Source organism: Acanthopagrus latus, chromosome 17 (assembly GCF_904848185.1).
Source record: "Acanthopagrus latus isolate v.2019 chromosome 17, fAcaLat1.1, whole genome shotgun sequence".
Lineage (NCBI taxonomy): Eukaryota > Metazoa > Chordata > Actinopteri > Spariformes > Sparidae > Acanthopagrus > Acanthopagrus latus.
Genome location: NC_051055.1, coordinates 6,733,510 through 6,759,695, shown reverse-complemented (window position 1 = coordinate 6,759,695; position 26,186 = coordinate 6,733,510). Strand labels below are relative to the sequence as shown.

Here is a 26,186-nt window from a genome sequence, read left to right as displayed (position 1 = left end):
GACCCTTTCTCCATGCTGACTTAAAACTTGATCTTGAAGTTAAAGGGCACCTGTGGAAATGTTGGACATTAGGAGCACAATGGGTCAATGTATTTTTAGGTGCAGTACACAGTATTCCACTGATCTACAGGTGGCAGTGATGGGCCAAGATATGCATCAAAGTACCGGTATATACAGCATTGAACCTATACAATGCAGGTTAAAAACTTCTAAAAAAAAAAAAAAAAATCAGCTCTGCAAGTGTTTTGTGAAGGAGGAAGAGTCTACTGAGTCAACAAGTACTATTCTTGCAGCTGTCTGCCAACTGCTGTTTCCAAGGCTACACAAGACCCTTCAGTCGCAACTTTTTGGCTAACATGGATGAGAAGTCTTAATAATGTTCAGCAATTTTGGGCATATGCTGGCACACAAACTGGTTGTCACTGCATACTGTACGTGTCATTATTAAACTGATGATACAGCAGTACTACAGGAAACGTCAAAACTCAAACCAAAGAAAACTCATTTAATGCTTAGAGACTAAGCACAAAGAGATTTAAAAATCTCACAAAAAGGCCTCTAAAGTTCTAATGCATTATAAAGCAACTCTTGCAGGTCAAAAGCTCTTGAGTTAGTGCACAACAATTCATGAATCAAATCCAATGTGATAACTTATCTTTCACAACATGAACAGTCGCAGTACATCCACCATAAGCTCTAAACTGAGTCATACTGTAAGTCATGAAGTCCTATGCCTGAACTCTGTCCTTCTCTCCTTTTCACCCCAAACCTTCTCATTTCCTGTCCCTCTCCTGTCCACTCCAACTTTCCTCCTCTATCCTCTCGTCTTGTCTCCTCCTCCATCATCTCTCCTGTCACATCCTCTCCTCTGGCCTCCTCTATCCTCTGCCCTGTCCTCTCTTTTCTGTCCTCACCTGCCCCCCTGTCAATGGTGGTGGCTGACAGTGACTTTGCATCCAAAATGAAAAACAGGCAGATGGGCTCGTCGGGCGGGATGAACATGACCAAGAGCACAAGCATTAGCGGCGACATGTGTAACCTGGAGAAGACGGATGGCAGCCAGTCGGACACAGCGGTCGGCACGGTAGGCACTGACGACAAGAAGAGGCGCTCCAGCATTGGTGCCAAAATGCAGGCCATGGTTGGCATGTCACGCAAGAGCCGGAGCACCTCTCAGCTCAGCCAAACAGGTAGGGGATCCATATGCTCAGCCAGTGTATGCACACATGTACATCTATCATGCGTGTTGTCTGTGTGAGTTTCTGTGCTTATTGTTGTTCTAATACCACTGCTCACCAGTTCTTTCTTCTCCCAGTTTTTATCTAGAAGGGCTTTTGAATCTGCACTGACTTTTTCATAATACCCCTTTCTCTCTTTCTTCTAGGTAGCAACTCCTGTAAATCCCCTTCTATTTCTCCTTCTACCTCCCTTCGTTTCCTTTTCATTCATACTGCCACACTGCTGTTGTGTTTTTGCGGTAATAATTTGTTATTTTATTTTGGAAATTGTGTTACAAATTTAACAGCTTTGCACTTCCTGCCACATTGAAGACGTCAGCTGCTTGTCACAGGTCACACTGACTGTGATTTTTCATTGGAAAACACTACCTCAAACTGTGGGCGTCTGCAAATGTTCATATTTGTCTCTATGAGTGCATGTGAGAATGTGTGTACGTGTGAGATACAGGCATGAAGGGGTGTACTGGTAGTAAGAAGCCTATTTTTCTGTAGCTGAACACAGCAATATGTGTTTTTTTGCAGTCGGAAATATTACATACATGGGGCTATGACTTTTCTTGTCTCTTCAGTGTATTATTTCCTCTCCCCACTCAATAATCATTTGAGAAGGGATGAGCTGCATTAGCAGAAGTCAGACAGTGTGATAAACAGCCTAGCAGGTGGTGAGCAGTGATGTCTGTGCCCAAAAGATTGGGGTCAGGTCTGTTCATGTGAAGGTCAGTCGAGTAGTCTCTCTGGTGCATCTCTAAGCATTCAGCAAATATTCATCTACTAGTCTTAAAATTATAGTGGTCAAAAATAACTTTTATTATTTTATTCATCAACACTGTCTGTCCAGATGTGGCTGGATCGCATTGGCAGAAGGACTGAGAGATAGATGTATAAATGGACATATGGTAAGAAAAGAGAATGAGGCGAGGCGGTGTGCTCACGTGGCACTACTCTGTGCTGCTGGCTCGTGAGGTGACTGGCACATGGGCTGCTGCCTTATCTCAGCTGGATAATCATATCTACTTATTATAAATCACATCAGTATACCAATTAGCATTTTGTTGCATTAAAATGTGGTATTATTTGAAATAAGGTGACTGGAAGATGGAGTTAAAAACAAGAAGACCATCCATATTCAGTAATGCATTCATTGTGAAGCAGCTCTTCAAGTGTTGTCTTGTTGACTATGAGCGATGCTTATATTACTGAACAAGAACACTCATCAGAAGTTTACTTTTGTTAACAGACACAAACCAACTGACATTTGTTCTTGCTTTTGTTTTGAGATGATTTAACACAATCACAGAACAAAGTTACACACACATGCACACACTCCTCTTTCTCCATGTAGACGCAGCACAAGCTGAACAGCCTGAATCTCCTAGAGCTATTAATATTTCACTCAGAGCTTCTAAGTGCATCAAATGACGTTTGTGAGTGTGTACATTCGTCTGCCTTTCAATATTTGAGATGTGAATTTGGTTCTGCACCAGCACAAACACTGCCAAGCTGCCTTTTGCCCTACTTCACTGTGTTGTGTGTTATCCTGAGAGGCTCATCGTCCGATTGAAGGGTGCATTCAAAGGATGGTCGATTTAAAGAGCCTGCTCGACAGTTTGTGTGCACTACCAAGTGATGGTGGAGGAGGGGCTGATCAGCCAAGCAGCACGACTCATGCTTTGACAAACACAGGTTAGTCAGATGGAATGGATGTGCTCCCAGGTGGCCACCATGAGGAGTGTATACACAGGGAGCAGCTGTATGCTCGAGGAACTGCTGGTTTTGTCCTCTCAGTCCTCCTTGGAAGGCAATTCATTTTTCAGGACATACAAACTATGTCCATGGTGGAAAGTAACTAAGTACATGAGTCAAGTACTGAGTGCTTGAGTACAATTCTGGGCTACTTATATTTTACTTGAGTATTTAATTGTTATACCTCTCCAGACTCCACATCTCAGCATCAAATGTGTACTTTGACTCCACAACATTTGTATGAGAGATATAGTTAGCAGTTTCAGAGTAAGATTTTGCATAAAAAACAATGATTGGCATTGATCAAGATGAAGCAAAGGTCACAAAGGTCTAGCTATTTGTAGACATTGTAGTGCTGAATTCTTACATATTTCACTTTTAAGTAGGAGTGTAATGAGGCATGTTTAAGTTAATGTATTGTACTTTGACTTGAGGTAACTACGAGGAACTTTTAAGCATTACAGACAGTTTTGTGATTCCTCTGATGATTAGAAATGACCTGTAACAGCAAACAAGACCAAGACTGCTATTTTTATATAGTTATTATTTATACTTGTGTCTGATCACATATATCACATATAAAATCACATATAGATACATTAGCTCATCGAGATCCTCTGTCACTAGCTTCCAAATCAAAACAAAAACTGAAAGTCCGTTGTAGTCATTTTAAGTAAAGGATCTGAATACTTCTTTCACCACTTCTGACTGTGTTAGAATAAATGTTTGAAGTTTATTAAAAGTTAAAATTGTTTTATTTTGCCAAATGCACTGAATGTTGACTTTGTGTCTTCGTCCATAATTAGATAACTGGACCTGAAGCCTGAGTGCAGAGGGTCAGCACAGAGCAGACAATGAAGTGTGAGAGCAGACTGTATGTGTTCTTTTACATGTGCATATTGTATGGCACCCAGCAGATAACAGCCATTGCACTGACCTTACAAACATACCAAAGTATGGTTCATGGACTGATTCATTTTTGAGTTAATATGTCTTAGGTCAATCATACACAGAAAGGACACTATTAATTAGGAAATTCAGCATGAACCAAAGTACAGTATCACACCTGTGATGAAAAGCCACTATATGTTCGACTAAATCAGAGCTTATTTTTCTCTTAAAGGAAATAAAAGGACTAAATATGTGGTTGCTGAGCAACAAAAAAGTTTCACAGTCAGATCTGAGTTTATGTGAGTGTTTACGCTGGCTTTGATCTTGGCTTGAACATATTTGGAAAACATAAAAGAAAAAATAATGCTAGGCTAATGCATATGCTCATTATTGGGCTTTATTGATGGGCACACTGGTCATCATGAGCAAGCTGAAAAATCAAATTGATTTATTATGCTCATTTGTCCCATCCAGGAGTCAGCAGTCCTGTGGTCCCTACTACATTATGTTTTAAACTCAATAGAGGCACTTTATTCCCAAAACCCAACCACACTGCTGCTGTACAGCCTGACTCAGCTTAAAGCCCACAGTAACACTCAAATCTTGCAAGCTGGTTGAAAATTGGCCTCCATTCATTATTCTCTACATTTCTCTATATACTTTTTTTCTCCATCTGATTGACATCTGAAAGGACACCTGTTTTTCTCTGCCTATTAATTCCAGTGCATTTACTGTCTGTGCTACATATTATTAGTGGGGAGTCTGTCATAAAATGTATGCCCATGAAGATGTTGTCAGCAGTTTACAGTATTGACCCGCTCTTGACGTTTTCTGTTCAGTTCTACTGTGAATCATTACTGGCTGTGGTGTATATTTATATGTTTGTCCTGGAAAGATGTTCAGTGTTTGCTTGTTTTTTCATTTCAAACAAAACTTATATTGTTATCTGTTAGCATTTACTTTCAGGCATTGTTAACACATTTAAGTCAGGACAGATTTAATATGAGTTATAACATATCTAACAACTATGTACTGATTGACAATTAAGATTGATTAGACTCCACCGTGATGTCATTTTTGAAGTAGTTCATGGTTCCCCCCAGTAGAGTTTAGACAGTGGTTGTGATGACTAGATGAAGAGAAAGACCAAGATCTGGGTGGACGTGAAGTGCTCAGACATGGGGTCTCATTTGTAAAAATATTTGTAGATTTAAACTTAAACTGAGTCTTAAGATAATTTTTGATGGTTTGCTTACATTCAATTCATAAAAGGTGCTGAGCATAAAAAACCTTGCTGCTCAATGTAAATTGAAGGAATCTGTCTTGTGATTTCCCTTCATATAATGCTGCAGAAATGGTATAGTCAGCTATAAGCATGGACTAAACGTGCAAATGGAAAAAATTGTGGAAGATGTGATCAGGATGCTGCATAGGAAATTAAAGACAGCAACACATATGTGGACCAAATAGTGGGTTGACAAACAAACCCAAACATGCAGCTGGGGAGTGCGTCACTGTTGCAAATTGTTCATTAAGCTCATGCAAAGTTCACCAGACTGCGAGTGTGTCTATAAATGTGTGTATAAATGAGGTCCCTGGGACGCTGGAGTTGAATGCCGCTGATAGCAACAGATTTAAAGTGTGGCCGCACACAGTATCATTGGTTTAAGAAGCATGTGGCATAATCATAATAAAAAAGTCAAGACCAGTAATAGTATGATTATGAAGGAAAGGGGAGAGGAGGGAGAGAAACATGAATGATGAGCAACATAAAGATAGAAACTTCATTAAATAATACTTACAACAGCTTTTTAAAGTGTTTTTAAAAGTACATTGACATTTCTTTTTACCAGTATGCATTACTGCTCTCAATAGTCTTTATAATATGTATCACAACCCCACATCTTTATGTGCATGTTGGCACCAATAGTCAAAAACACTATGATGGCTTTGTCGGTGTGTAGTAGTGTTTTTATAATGCAGTTTGTACCAATTTTTTGACCGGTTCTAGCGACCTTTCAGAATCATGACTGATAGGACTAATACTGATTGTTTTTGCCTTCTGTCCAGCATGCATATCTGAGGCAGCTCTTTCTGTCCTATGAAGCACTTGTTCTCTCTTTTTGCATTATGATTTATGGGATGGACAAGTAAGAGAAGGGCTATCTTTTATAATATTGCAAATATATTTAGCTATTTTTCAACCATTTTTACTACACAGTGTGTAGCACTCAAATCTCAACCTGATAGTCCATTTCAGTAATTTTACCCCACAATGGCCTCTGTCTAAGAGTCCTGATGGTGCCCAGACACATCATCAACAATAAGCTTTACACTGCAACAGACTATATTACTATAAAGGCTGAGGGAGGAAACAGTGAAGAAAGTACAGGATATTGGGCCAAAAAGGACGAGGCTACCCACAGTGGTCTAGATAAAAGAAAAAGATTAAATCCATGGGGAGGATTGTGAGTATGTGGTGTAATCCTTTATCAGTAACATTTAGCTTCCTGTTCCCCTGGCTTTAGCCTTGAGTATTCTGGCATAATTCTTCTTATGTCCTACTTTTCTCTACCTGTTCCCAAAAGAAGCATACTATTTGGACCAGACCTTCTCTGAAAATGTATCCATAAGCGGAGAATTAAAATATGACAGTTCACTCAGTTGGTCTTATACATTTCCCCCCTGGACTGTTTTCAAATGAAAGGTATTGCATAGGCTCTGTTAGCAACCTGTCAAATTATGATTATATTATTATTACTATTGATTATTACTCAGAAAAGACAAGATTTTATTTAAATGTTGATGCATTGCCTGACACCTCACTCACACTGCAATTTGTTAATGATGGATACAGCATGATTTGCAACTGTTTTATGCCTTCAGAATCAAAATATCCAGCACTTTGTGACACGTTATAGATTCCAGGTTCACTATTCTTTGATAAATTCAAAACTTTACTGAGTTAAATATTATCTCCGTAAATGATGTATGTATGCCACCTAACTCATTATTCCCCAAATAGCCAAATCTATACAAAGCAATGCATTTGCTGCTCCCTTTCACACCTCTCTGTTGCCTTCACCAGATAGTGACGTAGTTTTGGACCTCCAAAGTCCTCAGACAGTCTGTTTTGTATGTGGTAAAATAGCTGAACTTTGAGCTTTCAGCCGAGGTAATTTATCTTCTGAGTTGAGTTGGGTTCCTATCTCAGCAGCTCCTTGCGCTAGCTGAGGCTGCTAATTAATCTCCTAGGGGGACAGAGCGGACATGCTGCTCTCAGGATGATGCATGAAAGTAGCACAGCAGCACAGGTGCCTCTGCCCCTCTGCCTTCTCCCTGTCCCTCACTCATTCTCTCATTTGTGTCTCCCTATCATCACAACAATTCTGTCCCTTTCCTCTTTTTATCATCTTTTTTATTTCCTTCACCAGCCCTACAGGATCTTATCCTTCCTGTCTTTCCCTCTTTCTCCAACTCTATTACAACGTTTCTCAAGAGGACTCGTGCCTGTTAATCAGGCTGTGCTCTCAGATGAGCCATCTTTGCAGTGACCTAAATATGAGTGGATCGACTGTAGCAGCAGCAAAGCTTGTATGACTTGTATGACCAGTAACCTACAGTGCATGCACTAAGAAAATCCTTGAGATGATTGTTTCTGTGTGTAGTGAGTCAACAACCATCCTGTAACATCCTGGTGGTCAAACTACAACTGCCCATGGTTTATTAGGTTGTGAACATTTCACCTGAGTTATTACCAGGGACTGTTTTGTATCCCCCGTAGTGGTGGTGCAGTTGGAATTGGAATCTAGTGCTAATGATTTGCTGGGCCACTGCAATTGAGTGCAGCAAATTGGCTGTTGTATCCATAGCTATTGCTATTTTGTCTTAATGGACCGAGCCATCTGACACCTACTTCATGTACCCAGGGCAGCTCACTACACACCAATCATTTAGATGAAGTATCTGTTTGTTATGATCCAGCAATTATGCAGCTGTGAGGCTGTCACCGTTAAGAAGCCCAGCAAAACAACACAGCATTGTTGATACTGAATGCAAATTAATTTGACTGCACGGTGGTTCGGTGGTTAACAAGCCGGTTTCCCCTCTACCATCTGAAACATGTCTGTCATGTCGATTAATTCTCTGAAACCAGGGCTACACACTGCTCCAAATACTTAGGATGGGTTGAATGCAGTAAGCAAATGTCTCTACAGAGTAGATTAAAGAGTAGCTCAACACAATGCTTACATTTACAATAATGTCTAAGTCTAATGTATGGCACTTAAAGCCCACTGTCAGAAGCTAATGTGTGCACCTGTTTACTCTGTACAGCTTGTCATGTAAATGCAATCAAGGACCTAGTTTTGCAGGGGTTGGATTTCTGTTTCTATGGTCACTGTGCATTTTCTCCCAGTTTGCACCTGGAACAAAATCTGAACACATTAGGTCAGTGTTAAACAAGACAGCCATCAGTAGCATTTTGTTATCATGTACGCGGATTAGTATCTGAAGCACTGCAGTTAAATTAAGGTAATGTTGTTTTAAAGAATTTCTAGGTTTTTTTCACCCCTGATACAACTGTAATACTTCACTGTTGGAGTTCATCGAGGCACAAGAGTATTCTTACTATTCTATCCTGAAAATGTTTTTCCCCCTGCACATTTTACAATATTACCCTCTTCAGGTACTTCACTATGCACAGAATTAAAGCACTTTTTATGGTAGTAGAAATCACCGGTACGAAGATTAATATGTGTCTGAAATAGTTGAAAGTGTTGTATTAGAATCACTGATGTCTTTATGTTTATTCATGAGCTGTGGTGTGAATGTGAGAGTTGGTGGCCTAAATAAATTGTTTTCACAGCAGCACATGGTGTCTCTCCTAGCAGACAGTGTACTTTGCATTATCCAAGAAATTAACCAATGTTCTTGTTTCAATGATGTTTTTTTAATCTTACGGTAGTTATGCAGGAGCATGATTCCATGATCATGATGAGAATGAAGATACTAATTTTAATTCTGATTATATATGTACAGTGACGCAGCAGGCTGTGGAGATATCAAACAGCACTGAACAAAAAGAACTATATTTTTTTATTGAAAGGGAAGTGTACTGAACTAACTTACTCTTGAGCAGCACAACATCATCAACATCATCTTTACACTTTCTTTATTATTAGCCCTCATTTAACACAAACTTCACATTATCGACCCACTTAAATTTTAGCAGACCATCTGAAGGATGTGACCTTTCAAGCTACAGTTAGAGTTAGAGCTTAGAACTAAAAAGACTATTGTGTATCTATCTCCATAAGCTGATCTTAAAAGCTGTTGAATCATCTTCTAACCTCTGCCACGCTCCACCAGCTGCTCACTGTTTGTGTGCTGTGTGGCTTGTGCTCCATAGCCATATGTCTCCTCCTGCCTGGGTCTGAGGCTTGGACACAGTTAAGAATACACTTGTAAAGTCATGTCCCACATTTCCGCACAGTACATTCTTGCCTATCATCTGAGATGGACTAAAAATGAACTTCCACCCTTCATTTTTAGATTTAGCTGCTGCTAAAAATATGACTTCCTCTTGTGATTGTTTTTGAATTTAAACGCTGACAGCACCACTCTGTAGCTGTCAGTCGAAGAGGAAGCCTGATGAGACACACTCTTAGAAAAATAGTGTGGTCAGTCTAGTCATGGAGCGTGAGGGTGATGTTTCTGCTCTTCATAAAAATGGTTAAAACCACACTTATTTCCTCTTTCAATATGAGAAGTAATCATGCCGTGGTGACATGTTTGTGTAGCAATTTTCACACGCAATACATTTTTACATTAGACACTAGTTTGTTGTGACTGAATAATCAGCTGGGGTGATGTCAGAGGTGTTTTGTAGGATTTTTCATATACAGATAGAAAGCTTGGCAGTATTTAGATCCCCGTTCTCTCTCTCCATCTGTTATGCTTTCAGTGTTTGCACCACTGAGTGGAGGGAGGCAGCCAGGGGACAGACTGTTCCAACTGCTACACCCCCTGCAATTCATGTTTCAAATATCTGAACTACCTCTCACCTTCCACTGCATGTGTGAACCTTTTCAGTGAAGGTGTGAAAAGAATGGCAGGATTTTTTATATTGTCAAGAAGTATTCTACTGCCTGTGCCTTAAATTGCAACACAAGCTTTAAAACTGTATGAATTGATATTTCATATCAAACTGAATCAGGTACCCACCTCCCAACTCCTCCCAGCTTTTTAGCCACTTTCAGCTTTTTTCTTTTTTGTTTTACTGCTTTAGTCTCATTGGTCTAATTAGCCTCAATACACTAAACATATTTTAAGAGCAGCACTTTCTGAGTACACAGACGAAGTACATCTTGTAAGCTAATGGCTCCAATATTTAAACAGTTTTATTCTCTGGAGTGAGTAGAGAGCAAACCAGAGCCAAAACAGTGAATATTGGACTTCCTTTCTATGGATGGACACCAATACAACTCCATATCAGTGTTGCTACATCTACACAGGCAGTAATGTTGAATATGTCTCATGCTGAAAGATTAAAAAACTATGAATTAGCTTCACTGTTATGTGATGTGAGAGTAGGGCTGAGTAGTAAACTCAAATGTGATATCATAGTTTATTTTGTAATTAGAGCTGTTTCCCGTCATACGGCTTCTCATAATTGACGGTAGACACGAGGGGGGAGACTGCACTTCCAGACAGCAGGACTGGTTTGCATCAAGGTAGGCAGTGGGGAATGTAAACTGAACTCATATGTGTGTTTACCTACATCCATTCACGTGAGTGCTTGGGTTAGAGCCCTCCATTAACTTGTGTTTACAGTGTGTAGTGCAAGAGACGCTCTCTGACGCTTGGCCAGGCCCTGCCTCATGAATCTGAAAGACTTCCGAAGGCTTCCGCCTGTGATCACCGCCACCTGTCAGACAGACCTTACATACATAGAACTTCTGGGATATTACGCTCTGTTGTTGTTAAAGTAGAATTTACAAAATTATTTAGATTCCTGCCTTCTGAGGTGCTTGCATTTTCCAGTTGTGTTGTCACAGTCAAGTAGGTTGGTCATAGGTTGGAGTGAGACCAGACATGTTGCACAGTGTGTTTTAACGTGCATACTGTATGTCGTGCTGTTGGAAAATCAGTAAACCTCATGGCCTAAAATGGAGATTCCCCATCAGTAAGAAATGTAAGAAAAATACCTACTGAGTGGGCTTATATTCCCTTAGAACATAATTAATGAATTCAACAATCTTGTCTTTTTTAAGTACACTGATGCATTTTCTGTGAAGAGATGTTTGAAGTGCAGCATTTAACAGTCATGCACTAAAAGGACCCAGATTCTTTCTTTTCTCTGGGCACAATTTTGAACTTGTTTGAAACGCTTCAATCTACTCTAAATAGGCTTTTATTTTGTTAGTGATGTTGTGTATTATCTGGCAAATGATAGTTTCCTTGTGGCTTTTCATGTGAGGTACAGAGGTTCAGGTACCTTGAACACACATTCACGTGTTATATTGAACAGATTTGCGACAATTATAATTAATCACTGTATTTCCTTTAGGTGTTGTGTGTCAGGTGTAATGGGCGTATGATGGTGAAAAGTGTTTTTATGTCCTTTTTTCTGTCATTTTGCAGTGGGTGGATGGATAGGAATAGATTGAGCCAAAGTTGCCAAAGTTGAAGCAACACGTGCCAAATGTTTTTTTGCCACGTGCACAATGACGCATTTTCTGTGATTTAGAGAGAGGAGACATGAATTGTCATTTCCTGGCATGTTTTGGGTCATTATTTTCAGCATGCATTCATGCAAGTCACTTTTCCTTCCAAAGCAGTTCATGGGAAAATACATGACAAATGTCAATTTCAGAGAAAAAACAGCTACAACCATTCAACCAATTTAATTTTATGAGTATGATTTAGCAAAGAATCAGTAGGAATGAGATCGTGATCCTTGAGGATCCCAGTGAAAAACTCACCAGAACTCTTAAGATTCATCCTGAGGGGATCATTAATTAATTCTCTGAGCACTGTGGATGAAGGATGAAGACACAATAATGTCAACCTACGGATGGTGCTACAAGAAAAGTCAATCACTAGTGGAGTTTATCCTCTGGGGACTGTGCATGTCTGTACAAAATAACATGGCAGTCTGCTCAGTAGTTGCTGTGATTTGTCAGCTAGACCAGAGCATGTGAGTGGAGTGGTGCAGTGAGAATTTCCGCTCCTCCTTCACAGAGCTGTTCATTTCCCCCGCTCCCCTGCTCAAAGCCGCTCCAGGCCGCTCTGCTCATTATTGCTTTGCGCTCCACTCAGATTTCAGCCTGCTCCACTCAAATCGCATCCAAAATAACCGAGCAGCTGAAACCGCATATTCCAACATTTTCCAAATAGAAATGACTTATTTCAAGTTACGCTCAGATGCATCCCGCGTTGGACTCATTGTGTCAGTGATACAAAAGCAAAACTAGAGTGGGATGGAGTGGGACATAAGATGATGCTCCAGCTGGTAAAAAGGAATCTTTACACTCCATCCAAAATCCTCACGCTCCCTACTCGCTCATGCTCTGCTCCGCTCACATGCTCCACAGTGGTGGACGTACCATCAGAACAACAGATTGACCTGGAATACTTCGAGCCACATCACTCAGGCTAAAACCCGACAAAATACACATGATTCCCACAAAGACAGGACCGGAGAGTTGGAGTAAGCACGAGCCCAAGCTTATGTCCTCTCACAAATAAAGACTTTTAGAAGGCCCATTAACAATGACCCAATTGGTTTGATTGTAACTGAGTGTGTTTGTCCAGTTTCCCCCTAGCTGAAAATGTGAAGTGTTGTTTTTGGCTGTGCTGACCCAGATGAAATCTGCAAATTGACACTGCGCATTAAGAGGCTTCTTCATGGAAGTAGGTTGCTGTGTCTCTTAGAGTAGCCTCAGCTATAACACTACAGGGAGCTTGCTATATTTATGATGGGGCAGAAAGGCTTCATTATAGTCTTGTGCTGTCCCTATTCTGCCAGATGCATGCTCAGAACAAAAGCACCACAGTTAGTTCCCTGGTCATGTGTCAAAGCCGCACAGTTTCACTTCATTTTAAACCAAGCAGCAGTGATGACAGAGAGCAGAGGGGCTGAAGTTTAGTTTCAAGCCATACATTTGCTTTATATGGTACCTGTCACACACATTGCCAGTAGCAGGATTTAAATTTCAGGGACCACCAATTAAGTTACCTTTCATCATAGCACTTCTGTTGTGTCTCTCTGTCTGGACTGTTTGGATAGGTGGACCTCAGTTGTCCACAAATGGCAAAAGTAGAGTGAAAAAAGGTCTATGTTTGCGAAAGTTTTACCCTAATTCAAACAAAGAGCTCATCTGAGTGTTTGTGATTGATCAAGTGAACCTAATTTCAACACAACAAAGCTGTGTCACTGAGCAGGTGGAGGGAAGATAGATGACACTTTCAGCACTTGAATATGATCAACCACTTGATTTTTCTTTCCCAGCGGCTATGAAAACAGCCAGCAGAAGCAAAATTAAATCCAACTCAATGCAACACAGCTGTGGTATATATGAGAGAAATAAAGTAGCAGAGTTTGGCACGTGAACTTTGAGTGATCGCCATGTGGCTGCAGCCCTCTCACAAAGGGAGCACGGCCGTTGGCAGACCTAATGACAGCTTGTTTTCACTGGCGACTGTGGATGAGATGGGGAGAGGGAGGGATGGTCAGACAGGGGATGGAGAGAAAAGGAAAATAACAGTGATGAATAGCACAAAAGAAGCAAAACAGCGAGCAAAGGGACAAAATAGAGAAGGCAGATTATAAAAAAAGGAGGTTAAAAAAATTGGTGAGAATTGGACGGAGGAGGGGGGGCTCAGTATCTCTGGGTAGAGCTTGTTCACCCGCAGAGCCCACCGAGGTGCGCCTGAGCAGCCTTGCTTCCTGATTGGTGGAGCGCGATGCAGCTCTCTCCCCTCCCCCCTGAAGAAAGAGGTGCTGCAGGAGCGTCAGACCCAGACAGCACAAGACTCAGCAACTGAAGCAACGTTTTTCTGCAGCTCCCCCTAAGATGCAGTCTACAGAGCATCTAGGGACAGACTAGATGATAGAACAGACCTGATCTCCTGCAGCATATAGTCCTCTACTACTAGGCTTAGAAATCTATCAAAGAGATTAGATCTGAGTTGATTTGCAAACCTTCGCCAGTGAGCATTTTGCACTTTCGATTCACCGCATTGAGAAGGACGGCCGCCGGTCACCATGGGCAGGCAGGGGCACGATACCTCCGCTGCAGCTCCCGGGATGCGTATCCAGCGCTCCCAGAGCAAGATGAGCCTGTCTGCATCGTTTGAAGCACTGGCTGTCTATTTCCCCTGCATGAACTCCTTCGATGAGGAGGATGGAGGTAAGACGACATGCAGGGAAGGGTCGCAGCAGCAGCTGTCTGGGGGGTAGCAGTGTTGTTTCAACTGAGGGATTCAAACAGGGAGGAGATGGATTGAGGATTAGTGAGAAAATGCAGTGGTATTTATTGTAGAGAGAACCGGGGCAGTTTGAAAGATGTAATTAGTTTAATTAGTCATTAGATGACAGTGTAGTTTAATTAGAATAATAAGAGGTTGCTTGAGCTGTGTGTACTCTGGTATTATTATGGATTGAAAGTTGATATTTCTGCGTCAGGAATAATCCATTAGTCATCCAGGCCATCATTTGTAGTTAAACATATATACTACTTCTGTTGTTTCTACTGCCACCAGTGGTGGTGGTGGTTGCATGGCTGTTAGAGGAACCAGTCTATTGGCTGGTGTATTCTACTCATGCTAGTCTCACCAGTACCTCATTTAATGATGATGATTTTAAATCTGACCCTGTGAAAGAAAACAAAGGTTCAGTAACTGGAATGAATCATTGTTTAGTATCTTGTGGGTGGTAGTGTTTATTTAGCCTAGGATTACAACATTGTTCTATGATTGTCGCTTCTCATCTCCTGAAATATAGTGATGATGCCTACTGTATTTTTATTCATGATGCTCTTATCATTTCCTTTTCTAGTAGTGGAGGTTTTTTTACAGACAAAAAGAAGGGGAATAGAGGAGTAGAAGATTTTCACTCTTTTATGTCTATGTTTCTATATATATATTGCCTGATCATACTAGCTTTTTTAGCTGCAGCTTTAGACACACTTGTACTGCCACTTCCACTGTTGGCTGTTGTTCCACTCTGGCAAGGCTGAGATTTGGGGGCAGTGACCTGGCGATGAGCCACTTTGTCTAACTTTTAGGCCACTGCTGTTTCATGCTTGATAGATAATTTACAAAAGTGCTTGGCCACTACATTCTTCAAACAATGTTGGTAATGGTTCAGTCTTTGACACATTTTCCTCTCCTGCTGTCGCTTTCATGCAGTATTTTTTGTAAGGTAGATACATATGTTGAAGTACGTACGTAGTATGGAAACAGATTTTTGATATCATAGTCTTTAAAATCTATGTCCATGGCTCGATCTGTTGTCATTTGCACAGAGAAAAATGTCAGCATCTCTTGTAAAGTTATTATTTTATAAGACTGCCCATTCATTGATACATAATAAGGACTATGATAAGGACATATCTGACCAGTAGCATAAATGGTAAGATACACAGCTCATAATTTGTGCAACAAAATACATTTCCGTTCTGAAATGATGTGTTTTTCACATTGATTGATAACATCTGGCCAGCCATTGACTGGCAGAGGAGGTCTACAAGCTGTGGTTTGCTGTAGACGTCAGAGACGTCCTCTATATCTCTGTCTCCTATTGTAGTGTGTGAAGAGCAGGAAGAGGAGGTGGGAGCCAGCTGAATAACTGAGATTTCAAGGCTGAAAGGATTCATGTCTGTTCTGCCTGTGTGAGATAGGACACAGGAGCATCTCTCTTCCTCAGACACAAGGCAGCAGAGAGGAGAGAGCATGAAGACAGCAGGCCCCACAAAGGGCCCTTAATGAGGCCGGATTAAGAATTATGTAGTCTAGATATGAGTCATCCATACAAACTGGGACATCATTAAGTGAAACTCACATTAGGTGTACAGATAGCTGTAGAGCCATAACAATGAATTGATTAATTGATAACTAATCAGCTACAATATTGCCAACCTTTTTAGATGATCAATGAATCAGAAGTTCTCTGATTCCAGCCACTTAAACATGAATATTCTCTGGTTGACATTTTATAGATTAAGCAACTATCGATTAATCAACCAAATAATCAATTGAAAAATCAACAATGAAAATAAATATTAGTTGCAGCCATAGATAGCTGATTGGTTCATCACTTGCACCTGGTGGCTGTAAACTGAGTTGACGGTAACTCATTGATATCACTTTCATCTGGCTTGGTGGTGATTGTCTGACCTCTGGGAAATAACATGCTGCTGTCATTGTGCATTCATTTGATTACTGATGGAGAAAAAAAGAAATTCCATAACTATAATATTTGTGGCAACATTTATCATGTGATGATGATAGCCATGTTCAATTTCAGTTCCATCTTTTATAAAGAGATATATTTCAGGTGATAACCAGCCAGCTTAACAGCTAAATGACGAAATATCTAATATGTAATAATAGCTAATCTGATGTGTCTAATTTCATGTCATCTTTACTGTACACTGTCTCTTTACTCACAGGGAAGGAGAATTTTCTAGGTTCTCTTTTAATGGATATGAAGTTATATGTAGAAGTGATGTGTGTGTGTATGTTTGGGTATGTGTTGTGCGCTGCTGGTTGCCAGGCGTGTAGAGCATGAATCCTTTTGTCTAGGTATGTGTACGCCTGCCACAGGCGCAACCACGTGGCCCCACACGCAGGCTGTCAGGCGGCCTGGGTTGAGATGAGCAGCAGCAGGGCTAATGCTGGGAGTCAGCTGTCGTCTTGGATCAGTTAGGATCGAGGGGTATATGCTGGATGTTTGTAGGTGGAGTATGGACTCACTACGACTCCGGCTAGTCACCCAGAGGCAGTGGGGTTGCACGGAGCACAGACAGTGTCGTACATGTTGTTCTGTTCAACAGCTACACAAAGAACCAAACTCTGTAAAGCTCGTTGAAGTGGCCTTGTTTGATTGTCAGGGTAATAATTGCAATGATCTTTCCCAGAATAGGCTGTACTCGTGTCATATTACAGAGATACATTTTCATTCACAGAGCTGTCTCTGTGCTTGGTTTGCCCTCCCTAATGATTTTTCAATGAGCCAATGAAAACACAGGTGTTTCAGTAATAAGCCATGTGAATGCAGCGTGCTGTATGAGTCACAAAAAGATTCAGTGTCATGGACTGACGATCTCTATCCCTCTTTCTCTCTCCATCTGTCTTTCTTTTGCCTGCGTCACTGTGTTTACAGAAGCAGGAGGTAAGAAGTTACGCAGTACAATCCAGAGGAGTACAGAGACGGGCCTGGCGGTGGAGATGAGGAGCAGGATGACTCGTCAGGCCAGCCGGGAGTCCACGGACGGCAGCATGAACAGCTACAGCTCCGAGGGAAAGTAAGGAGAAAAGACTCCGATTCTGGGGACACTCATTCATATGTTACTGGGAGCAGTTTGTTCTTGATTTGATTAATCATATTAGGCTTCACCCTTCCTCATCCTTGTTACATGGAACTACAACTTTGTTTACTATCAGCAAAACTGTACCCTTCAGCTCTGTGATAGCCTGTGTGTCCTACTCTGTTTCAGTCTCATCTTCCCTGGTGTGAGGCTTTCTTCGGATGCCCAGTTCAGTGACTTCCTGGATGGTCTCGGCCCAGCCCAGCTGGTTGGACGACAGACATTGGCTACTCCACCTATGGGTGAGAACAAGACAAACGTTAATACAATACACTCAAAATATATTCCTTGAAATAGCATACAGTTGTTTATCCCTTATATACTGTCAACTATACTTACTAACTTCCATATATTAACATCTTACATAGTGATAAATATCTGGTTAGGAGTGTGCTAAAATTTGGCTGTATTTGTTCAGGTGACATCCAGATTGGTATGGTGGAGAAGAAAGGAGCACTGGAGGTGGAGGTGATCCGAGCCCGTGGCCTTGTGGGAAAACCAGGTTCCAAGGCACTGCCAGGTAATTTAAGCTCCCACACTGTCATCATCAAAATGTTTACACAATTATCTCATTTATTCCACATAAATATTGGTATATGATAAAAAAAAGGGATGATCAAAACATGTTTCTTTAGGGATAAAATAAAAAGGTCGTAAATGTTGTAACATTGTAACATTGTCTCTCTTCTCTTCTCTTCTCTTCTCTTCTCTTCTCTTCTCTTCTCTTCTCTTCTCTTCTCTTCTCTTCTCTTCTCTTCTCTTCTCTTCTCTCAGCACCATATGTAAAGGTCTACCTTTTGGAAAATGGAGTCTGCATAGCCAAAAAGAAAACAAAAGTAGCAAGAAAAACCTTGGATCCTCTTTACCAGCAGCAACTGCCGTTTGAGGAGAGTCCGGGAGGGAAGGTTTTACAGGTAATTGAAGCAGAAACTCAGAATTAGACTTTCTAAAACAAGTTAATTTGTCATTGTTTAAACGTGTCTCATCTTTTTGATTAATTTCTTTTCCTATGTTCTTCTCTGCAGGTCATCGTTTGGGGCGACTATGGACGTATGGACCATAAATCATTCATGGGAGCAGTTCAGATACTGTTAGATGAGCTGGACCTGTCCAACATGGTGATTGGCTGGTTCAAGCTCTTTCCTCCCTCCTCACTGGTGGACCCTACTCTGGCCCCACTGACAAGAAGAGCTTCCCAATCCTCACTGGACAGTTTCTCTCGATCATAGCAGCGTGTGGACTGATAGCGTTGTTGTAGCAGCCAGTGTTGCGATTACAGGTCACGCCCCCCGGTTACACTGCATGCTTGATGTTGTGTCTTCTGAGCCTGTTTCTAGGGGTGCAAATGTGATCCTGTGTTTTAAGCAAAAACGTCGCGCACATTGTGCACGTGGCGAAGCGTGTTGCAAGCGCCCGGCAGCCGGGATTGCCGGGTGTTGTTGTTGTTGTTTGGAGGAAGCTGGAATGAACTCCTTAGCACGAGGAATCGATCAGTTCCAGGTTTTCATCCAATTCGAAGCCATGGGGGTCAGTACTGGGAACTGCTAAACGAGTTCTACAGAAGCCCTTTTCGAATGAAAAATAAATGTTCTGCTTTGATTTTTTTGTTTTGTTTTCATTTGTTTTTTTCTTTTTTTCTTTTAATGTCAATGTACTTGTATCTGAAGGGGGTGACAGTGTTTCTAACCAGATGCTTGGTCACGCCACGCCAACAGACCTAGCTGTGTAGATGGAGTTTTGGAGACCATCACTTTGGGTGAGGTGTGTCCCAGCTTGTATCCACACTCCCCCAAATCCCAAAAGAAATACCCTGCATACTCTAGGTTTATGTGCTCAATCAAACTGTACTGGTAAATCACCAGAAAGACTTCAAAGTTAATCAGAGGCAATATTGAAGTGGCTACCATCAACACTCCAGAATATACAGTAACGATCCAAACCCCACGAAAAGATGTACAATCTACCATCATTCTTTCTCTGTTGATATATTGTATGAAAATTAAATGAGAAAAGATATTTTTTTTCCTTTTTAGTTCATTTGCATGGACACAAATTTAGCTGAATTTAAAAAAAAAAGAAAGAAAATTATTTTCTTGAGGCTGCAACTTGCAAAAAAGATGAAGAAAAATAAATAAAACAGATCAGCCATTTTCAACAATTTCTATTATTTTTAAAGATAAATTTCACTAGTGCATGGTTTTCAAGGGGAGTGAATGCAACATCGTGATGAAAAAAAAAAGACATTGTTTATCATTCTTTAGACCATTCATGAGTCTGCGTTTTGCAGACATACAGATAAGGGAAACTTAAAGAAAACTTTTGGAGTTATTTAACAGAAAATGTTTATGTGACAAAAAGTGATAATGAAAATAAATGTAAATTATTTATTTCATTGTAAAAGGCTCACGCCTTATAAAGATAAACATTATGTGCAAATTGTACATGTTTCTCTTTTTCTTCCTTGTCCCAGGGTACTTCTCATTGTACTATTCATTGCTACCATTGTTCAGTCCCCTGATATTGTCCAGATTTTAGGACTGTTGGTTATTTTACAGTTCTGTATTGTTTCAGTATGTATTTTATTTTAGATTTGATTTGTTTAACAAGCATGTTGAAAAGGATTTTCTGCAACATGGCTTGGGCACACCTTACAGTAACTCAGCATGTTTTGATAAAGATGATATTTGGAATTTTTGCAGTTTCTTGTACAGTGCATGTCAACTTCATTACTTTTCTCCCTCACCTTAAATTGTGCTCTACAGCAAATTAGTTCTTGGTCTTCCATGGCCAATTATTGAAGTTTTAACAAAAACATTCCACCCCCAAGGTCATATTTTCTTTCAGGTTTTTGAGAAAAAAAAGTGACAAGGAAAATATTTTATATTTAATGGAGGTTGACGAAACAGTTGTGATTGCAAGTGTATTTTATTTCAGTATTGTTGACGAACATGCAAAAATAATCTGTATTGATACAGCAAGAGGTCTATACCTAATCAAGAGGCAGCAAACGTGCTAGAGATGCGTGTTGCTGTGGTTCAATTTTACAGGCACTGTTTGTGAGGATGAGCTAATCACAAGTTCAAATAAGGGATATTGCCACAGAAAATGTTTGTTTTTTTTCTTGTTTTAATGAAAATGAAATTAATTTACTATATTTTTGTTAGTTTTATTTAAAAGCCAAGACCAGTTTATTTTTTATTTTCTATTTTTAGTAATTACAAATACTTCTCATGTCTGGGAAGTATATGAATCTTATAGTTGCAGTATGTCTGGATGAAATTGAACTGAGGCATTATTCCTTTTCCATATGGTGATAATACTGTTTTAATGTCCAAGAAAACCTGGTCGCTGTAACAAGCTACAGTATATATTTTCATTTTAATTTTCATTGTACATAACTTTAGATGTCAGAATTTGAATAAACAAGCTACCATGAATAGATTAATAAACTCTTTTGGAACAGGAAAAATGCCTCACATGATGACAAAGACATATGTTATTTATCCTTTTGAATGCCTTTTAATTTTCTCTTTTTGGTGCAATGTGTTAATGCCAAGGCTATGTCTTGGTTAAGTATGGTTGAGTACAGAGATTTATGTAAGTTATTTTTCAAATTAAAAAAATAAAAAATTGATATTACACTGATGCCAAGTGTTGGGTGATGATAAGATACACTGACACACAATAGTGTAACTGGTTTATATAGAAAATGCAGCAAAAGTACATAAGAAGTAACCAGTAAATGGGCACGGAGCAGAAGCTGAGAAATCCTGACATTTGGTTATCCAGATCGGGGTCCAAAATCACCGGATCCTACAGTTCCCATGATGTAACCAATAGTGTCATCAGTCCCCTGCCGAGTGAGTTCCCATTTCTTTGAAACTCCCTGCTATACTTTGTTATGCTGAGATTACCCAGCTGAAATCATCATGGTTCAGACTACAGACGAGGCAAAACGTAAACAGAGACATGCTACAATCACAGCTGAGCCGGCTTTAACTTTCAGCTGCAACTTGGGGACAATCTAACTGGTCATGTTTGGCTGTTTTGTAACTTTGTTGCATGTTGTGTGAACATAAATGGTAATTAGTAAACTGAATCACCATAAAGGAAGATGCAAGGCATTATCAGAGAATGATGAGTCACTTGGTTCAATTAAGATCAAGTGCAAATGTCTGGTAGCTCCATTTATCAGACAGAGAATATATTATTTCAAAATTTAAATGAAATGTATGTCAGTGTTGGTGAGTAGCTGAGCTACCTTTTGCCATCCAGTACTGGCTGAGCTTGCTAGCTAGACTGCTGACTTGGCAGTTAAGGCTAAATCCATACATGAACTGAGAAAGCAGGTGTTTTTAATCTGCTTTTTAAATCACACAAACCAAACTGTAGTAATCAAACTGTTAAAACCGGTGGTTGTTTGGCTCCACTACAAGCTCAATCAGGCTGCTTAAAATGAATTGTGTCCATCCAGAAGAATTGCCAACTACATCAAACTTTGTAGGGGTTCGCTGGTTTGGTGATTAATCCCAAGTAAGGACATTGTTTTAATAAGTGTATCGATTGACAGTGCAATCTATGGAAGGGGATTAGGGCCACATGTGATTTTTTTTTTTTTAAGTTCTGAGAAAAAAGTCACAATTGTAGTAATGGAAGAGCAAAAGGTGAGTGAGAAAGAAATGTTGGTTTGGTGCCTGGCGTTTGTAAAAACATAAAGGCTACGGATATGAAGGATGTGAAATCCAGACAGGGGTTATAACAAACGTTAGTAGCGTAGCGTTAGTAGTGTTTGCTAACGCTAACACGTTTTCTAACAGTAACAGCTAGTAGCTTTAGCACGTTTGTTAGTTATTAGCTATTAGTCAGGCAGTATCAAGGTATTACCATAGACCAGGGTATTTATTCATTTCGAAGGTATGACTTTTCGTACTGTACAGAAGCTCCACTCTCTATTAAACTGATACTGAGGGCTGTATTGAAGTGATGTATTGTAGCACACAGCATGCGCCACCAAAGCTCAGAGCTGCTCAGAGCCAGTACCATAGAGAGATGTATTAAGGTAAACATGAAATCATGTAATGTCTCCTGTTCATTTCCACACTCCTTTTATTGCTTCATTCATGTTTTACTGGTGTTTATATATTTTTCCTTTTGCTGAATCCTACTATTTTTCTGCTGCAACATCCTAATTTACCCTTGGGGATGAATGTAGTTTGATCTTCTAGCCTAATCAATCTGATCGACGCTTCTCTACCAGAACATGGAGTTCACACAAAGTAACTGTAACTGGGAAAACCGGAGAGAACGCCTGGCAGTCAGGCTACCAGAGGAAGACAATCTAATGCTGATCAGCGGTCAATCACCCAACATAATGTCTCTGCTTTTCAGTGAGGTACACCACGATGTAAGTACTTTGCACAGTAGCTCTATTCTGGACTCTAAAATGATAAGCACCTCACCTTTATAGGAGAAATAAAGTCAGGTATACACACTGTACAGTGATCATATGAATTTTGTTGGATTTATTTACCAAATAATCTGAATGGGCACACAGCTCTGCACTTTTCTGTTTTCTGTTATCTGTCTAAATTAAGCTGCTGTGAGTCTCTGTGTGCTTCTGCATTTGGCTAAAAAAAAAAAGGGATGTCTGACGAATGACTGAGGTTTGAGGCCACAGAGGAGTTCCTGTTTTAACTGTACTTAAGGAGGCTTAGAACACATGTGAGAGAACACATGACAGATACTGCATGGCAGTGTTGATTCCCCTCACTTCCATACACCAAGGATGTTACTCTCAGTGCAACAGCGCCTGAAGGATATCGCTCATCTTGCCGTGGATGTTTTCACAACTGGCAAAAGGGATGGCTTCCAAAGAACGCTCATCCTCCTGCTCACCTGTGGCCTCTCCAGCCTCCTCCTCAGCTCTCTGCTCCTCCTGTACCTCCTCTTCACCCTGAGCTACGAGCTAGCCGTGGCTGGAGGTATTGCTGGCTGCTTCGGGGCACTACTGACTGTTGCCCTCTTCCTGTCAAAGAGAGTACGGTGCCTAGGGACTCTGTTTATGATCTCTATTTTCATGAAGAAGAGCCGGAACCTGCTCCTGACCGCCGGGACGAGTATAGTGGTTCTCAGAAATATCCGCAACACCTTGGAGAACCTCTCAGGCCTGGTGAGGAGTATGATCTGCAACCTGAAGGCAAAGAAAGCAGCCATCGGCGCCCCGTTCAGTAACTACGTGAAGATGCTGAAGTGGATCGGGAACATGCTCAAGGGGTTTACAGACTTGGGGGTTCTGAACCTTGACTCCAAACTCGAGGTCTCGCCCAGGCTGGAATCAGAACAATTTAGCGTGAAACTCAGCGACGCAGAGCGCATTCTGAACGAAACTGTGAAGTACGTGCAGTCCGTTACGAACACAGTGTCCTCCGTGAGCAAAAGGATGCTTCCCGCCATCGGCCTCCTCGTGCTCATGATGATCATAGCCCTGCACATAAAGAAATTCCGCACTGACATGAAATACCACAACAGGTTCATCAGCAGCAAATTTGTTCGCTTCGACGAGAGGCGGAAGGCGGAAGGGCGGCCCAGCGTGCTCCCTCTCACTCCGAAGGAGGAGAAGATGTACACCGCCATCCCCTCCGCCCGCCCGACCACCAAGGAGGGGAAGGCGATGCTGAAATTTGGCGTCCCGATAGTCTCCCATTTTGTAGCGTGGGTTTTCTTTATAGCTGTCGACGCCTTATTGTACTACTTTGTCGATACTGTAACGAAGAAGTTATCAGAGCTGGAACCATTCCATGTCCCGCTGTTGATAAGCATCGAAGTAAGTACGAAATGTTTATACATTTCTGCATTTACAAGCATTTCTTCCAGTCAGACGACCGCTAACACACACCTTCATGTATCTTCTCAGAGGATTGCATCTTTAATAGGTATACGATTTGTTGAGGAATACCACCGAGGAGACTTCTCCTACTCTGTGACCCTGTTTGAGAAGCAGTGCCTTCCCAAACCCAAGCTGCTGTTCTCTGACTCTGTCGTTCCTCTGGCGGCCATCCTGCTCACGCTGCTCGTCATGGCCCTGGTGGCCTCCAAAGTGTCCCAGCTCAGGCTGATGGTTTGCGAGCGATTCTTCTCCACCGCTGCGGAGGAAAGAGTGGAGTACCTGCACGCCAAAATCCTGAGGAAGAGATTAAAAAGGAGGATGTGCCGCCTGACTTCCTTCTATTTTAAGGTATCTATCGCTGCGTGTAACTGAGTCAGGCTCAGAAATCTGTGTGTGTGATGCATGAGGGTGAAACTCTGTCCTCTCTTTTCAGCCACATTTCTGGTGCCCCCTGCTCTTCAGGCCCAAAGGGGATCCAGACGGCAGCGTGTGAGGAAGATATTCTTTCTGCTGCTTTGATTTTTGTTTGTTCTCGGAATAAGTAAACATCTGGAAAACATAAAAAAGTCTCCCATTAAGGACCGTTGCGATTGAAACTTGTTTCACTGCACGGAGGTTCTGATGCTCGTGCCCTAAACAGCTATCAGCCTATAGGTAATGCTGCAGTTCCAGTCAAGGTGAGAGGTCAGAATTTCCTGGTTGAAATTTCCAACTTCCAACCAAAAGTTACCAAAAACACTTGTACGACTGCAACAACGTGATGTCTCTTTGGCCGGTGAGCACTCAGAGGAGAAAAAACTACATACGAGTTAACAGACACCATTACACATTTTATTTTACAGCACTTTTGTTCTTGAAAATGTATCTTATGTTCATGTTCCGTTCACTGTACCAACACCGTCGTCTGCAAATACGCCCGACCCTTCTCCACATGCTGCTGTTGTGATGTGATGACAGACAGCCACTGCTATCTGAACTTGGGGTGTGTGGATTTGCATCGAGTGGACGAATAGGACCAGACTGGTTTGATTGGTGTTCCGCTGTACTTTTCTTGCAGCGGGAGGTCAGAAATGTTCTGAGTTGTCCCGAAGGCAGCATAAGCTGTTCTGTAATCACTGTTCAACACTATGATGACTTGATTTGAGGCACCCAGCTCCAAAAATGTCCTTGGTGGATCAGTAATATACGCCCTTCTATTTATCATATACATAACTATTATTTAATTTTAGAACTGAACACTGCAATGTTCATCTTTTTATGCTGATGAGACCATCCAAGCTGATTTGCCATGGACTCTATTGTAGCCTTCCTCAGGGTAAGGTCCGAGGACCTGCAGACCTCTTTTTATTTCATCTGGAGCTTGCTCTTATCTCTTGAAAAAAAAAAAAAAAAGGGCGAGTTGTAGGCAAGTCTCAGGGGCACAACGCTTTGAAGCTCACACTGATCTGTGCTTGTGATGGAAATCAAATATATATCACACAGAATACGGAGCCTTTTTTCTCATTTCAAAACAGAAGCCTTTACACACTCCACTGTGCTTTCCACACTGGATTATAGAGATGAGACAAACAGTATGCAAACCGAACAACTATAACACTAGACCGCAGACTAGGACTGATTTAAAAGTCCTTCAGACCGTACCTGACACTGAAGGCTGACGCCCCAATACCTTAACACTGGACAAGAACTAAAAAAGAAAAAAAAACAAAAAACTGTTGTTGTCTTGTTGTGATCTGCTAGTGATGTATGTTTTGTATGCAAATTGTATGTTTTTTTAATGACATGTATAGATATTTTTTCTATATTGTATTACACAGGATACTTTTTGACAAT

General features: G+C 41.0%; 2 protein-coding genes across 52 annotated transcripts in view; both read left to right on the top strand.

Annotated features, from left to right (window-relative positions):
* Positions 1-21,113, top strand: part of rims2a (regulating synaptic membrane exocytosis 2a) — a 156,239-nt gene extending 135,126 nt beyond the window's left edge. For 36 of the 50 annotated variants that reach the window (XM_037074150.1, XM_037074145.1, XM_037074149.1 and 33 more), the window contains 6 exons: positions 946-1,190; positions 17,263-17,404; positions 17,597-17,709; positions 17,886-17,987; positions 18,242-18,381; positions 18,493-21,113. In XM_037074150.1, coding sequence (XP_036930045.1) covers positions 946-1,190; positions 17,263-17,404; positions 17,597-17,709; positions 17,886-17,987; positions 18,242-18,381; positions 18,493-18,696 — 946 coding nt within the window. In that variant the 3' untranslated portion in view covers positions 18,697-21,113. Of the gene's footprint in view, positions 1-945; positions 1,191-13,796; positions 14,288-17,262; positions 17,405-17,596; positions 17,710-17,885; positions 17,988-18,241; positions 18,382-18,492 lie in introns of those variants that run through there. The other 14 variants (XM_037074168.1, XM_037074169.1, XM_037074171.1 and 11 more) reach the window with 3 other exon arrangements.
* Positions 21,114-23,238: 2,125 nt separating this feature from the next.
* Positions 23,239-26,186, top strand: LOC119005969 (dendritic cell-specific transmembrane protein). Of its 2 annotated transcripts, XM_037074190.1 has the most exons (3): positions 23,239-24,290; positions 24,381-24,701; positions 24,787-26,186. In XM_037074190.1, the coding sequence occupies exons 1-3, from the start codon at positions 23,253-23,255 to the stop codon at positions 24,844-24,846; spliced, it is 1,419 nt and encodes a 472-aa protein (XP_036930085.1). In that variant the 5' UTR covers positions 23,239-23,252; the 3' UTR covers positions 24,847-26,186. The 2 variants fall into 2 exon arrangements, with proteins under 2 accessions (XP_036930085.1, XP_036930084.1); XM_037074189.1 differs by having other exon boundaries at positions 23,239-24,701.

Excerpts from the sequence above, each read along its gene's own strand:
- LOC119005969 (XM_037074189.1), top strand. The coding sequence starts at position 23,253 with ATGTTACTCTCAGTGCAACAGCGCCTGAAGGATATCGCTCATCTTGCC. Across the intron at positions 24,702-24,786 it reads TGACTTCCTTCTATTTTAAG|CCACATTTCTGGTGCCCCCT; the intron begins GTATCTATCGCT and ends CTCTCTTTTCAG.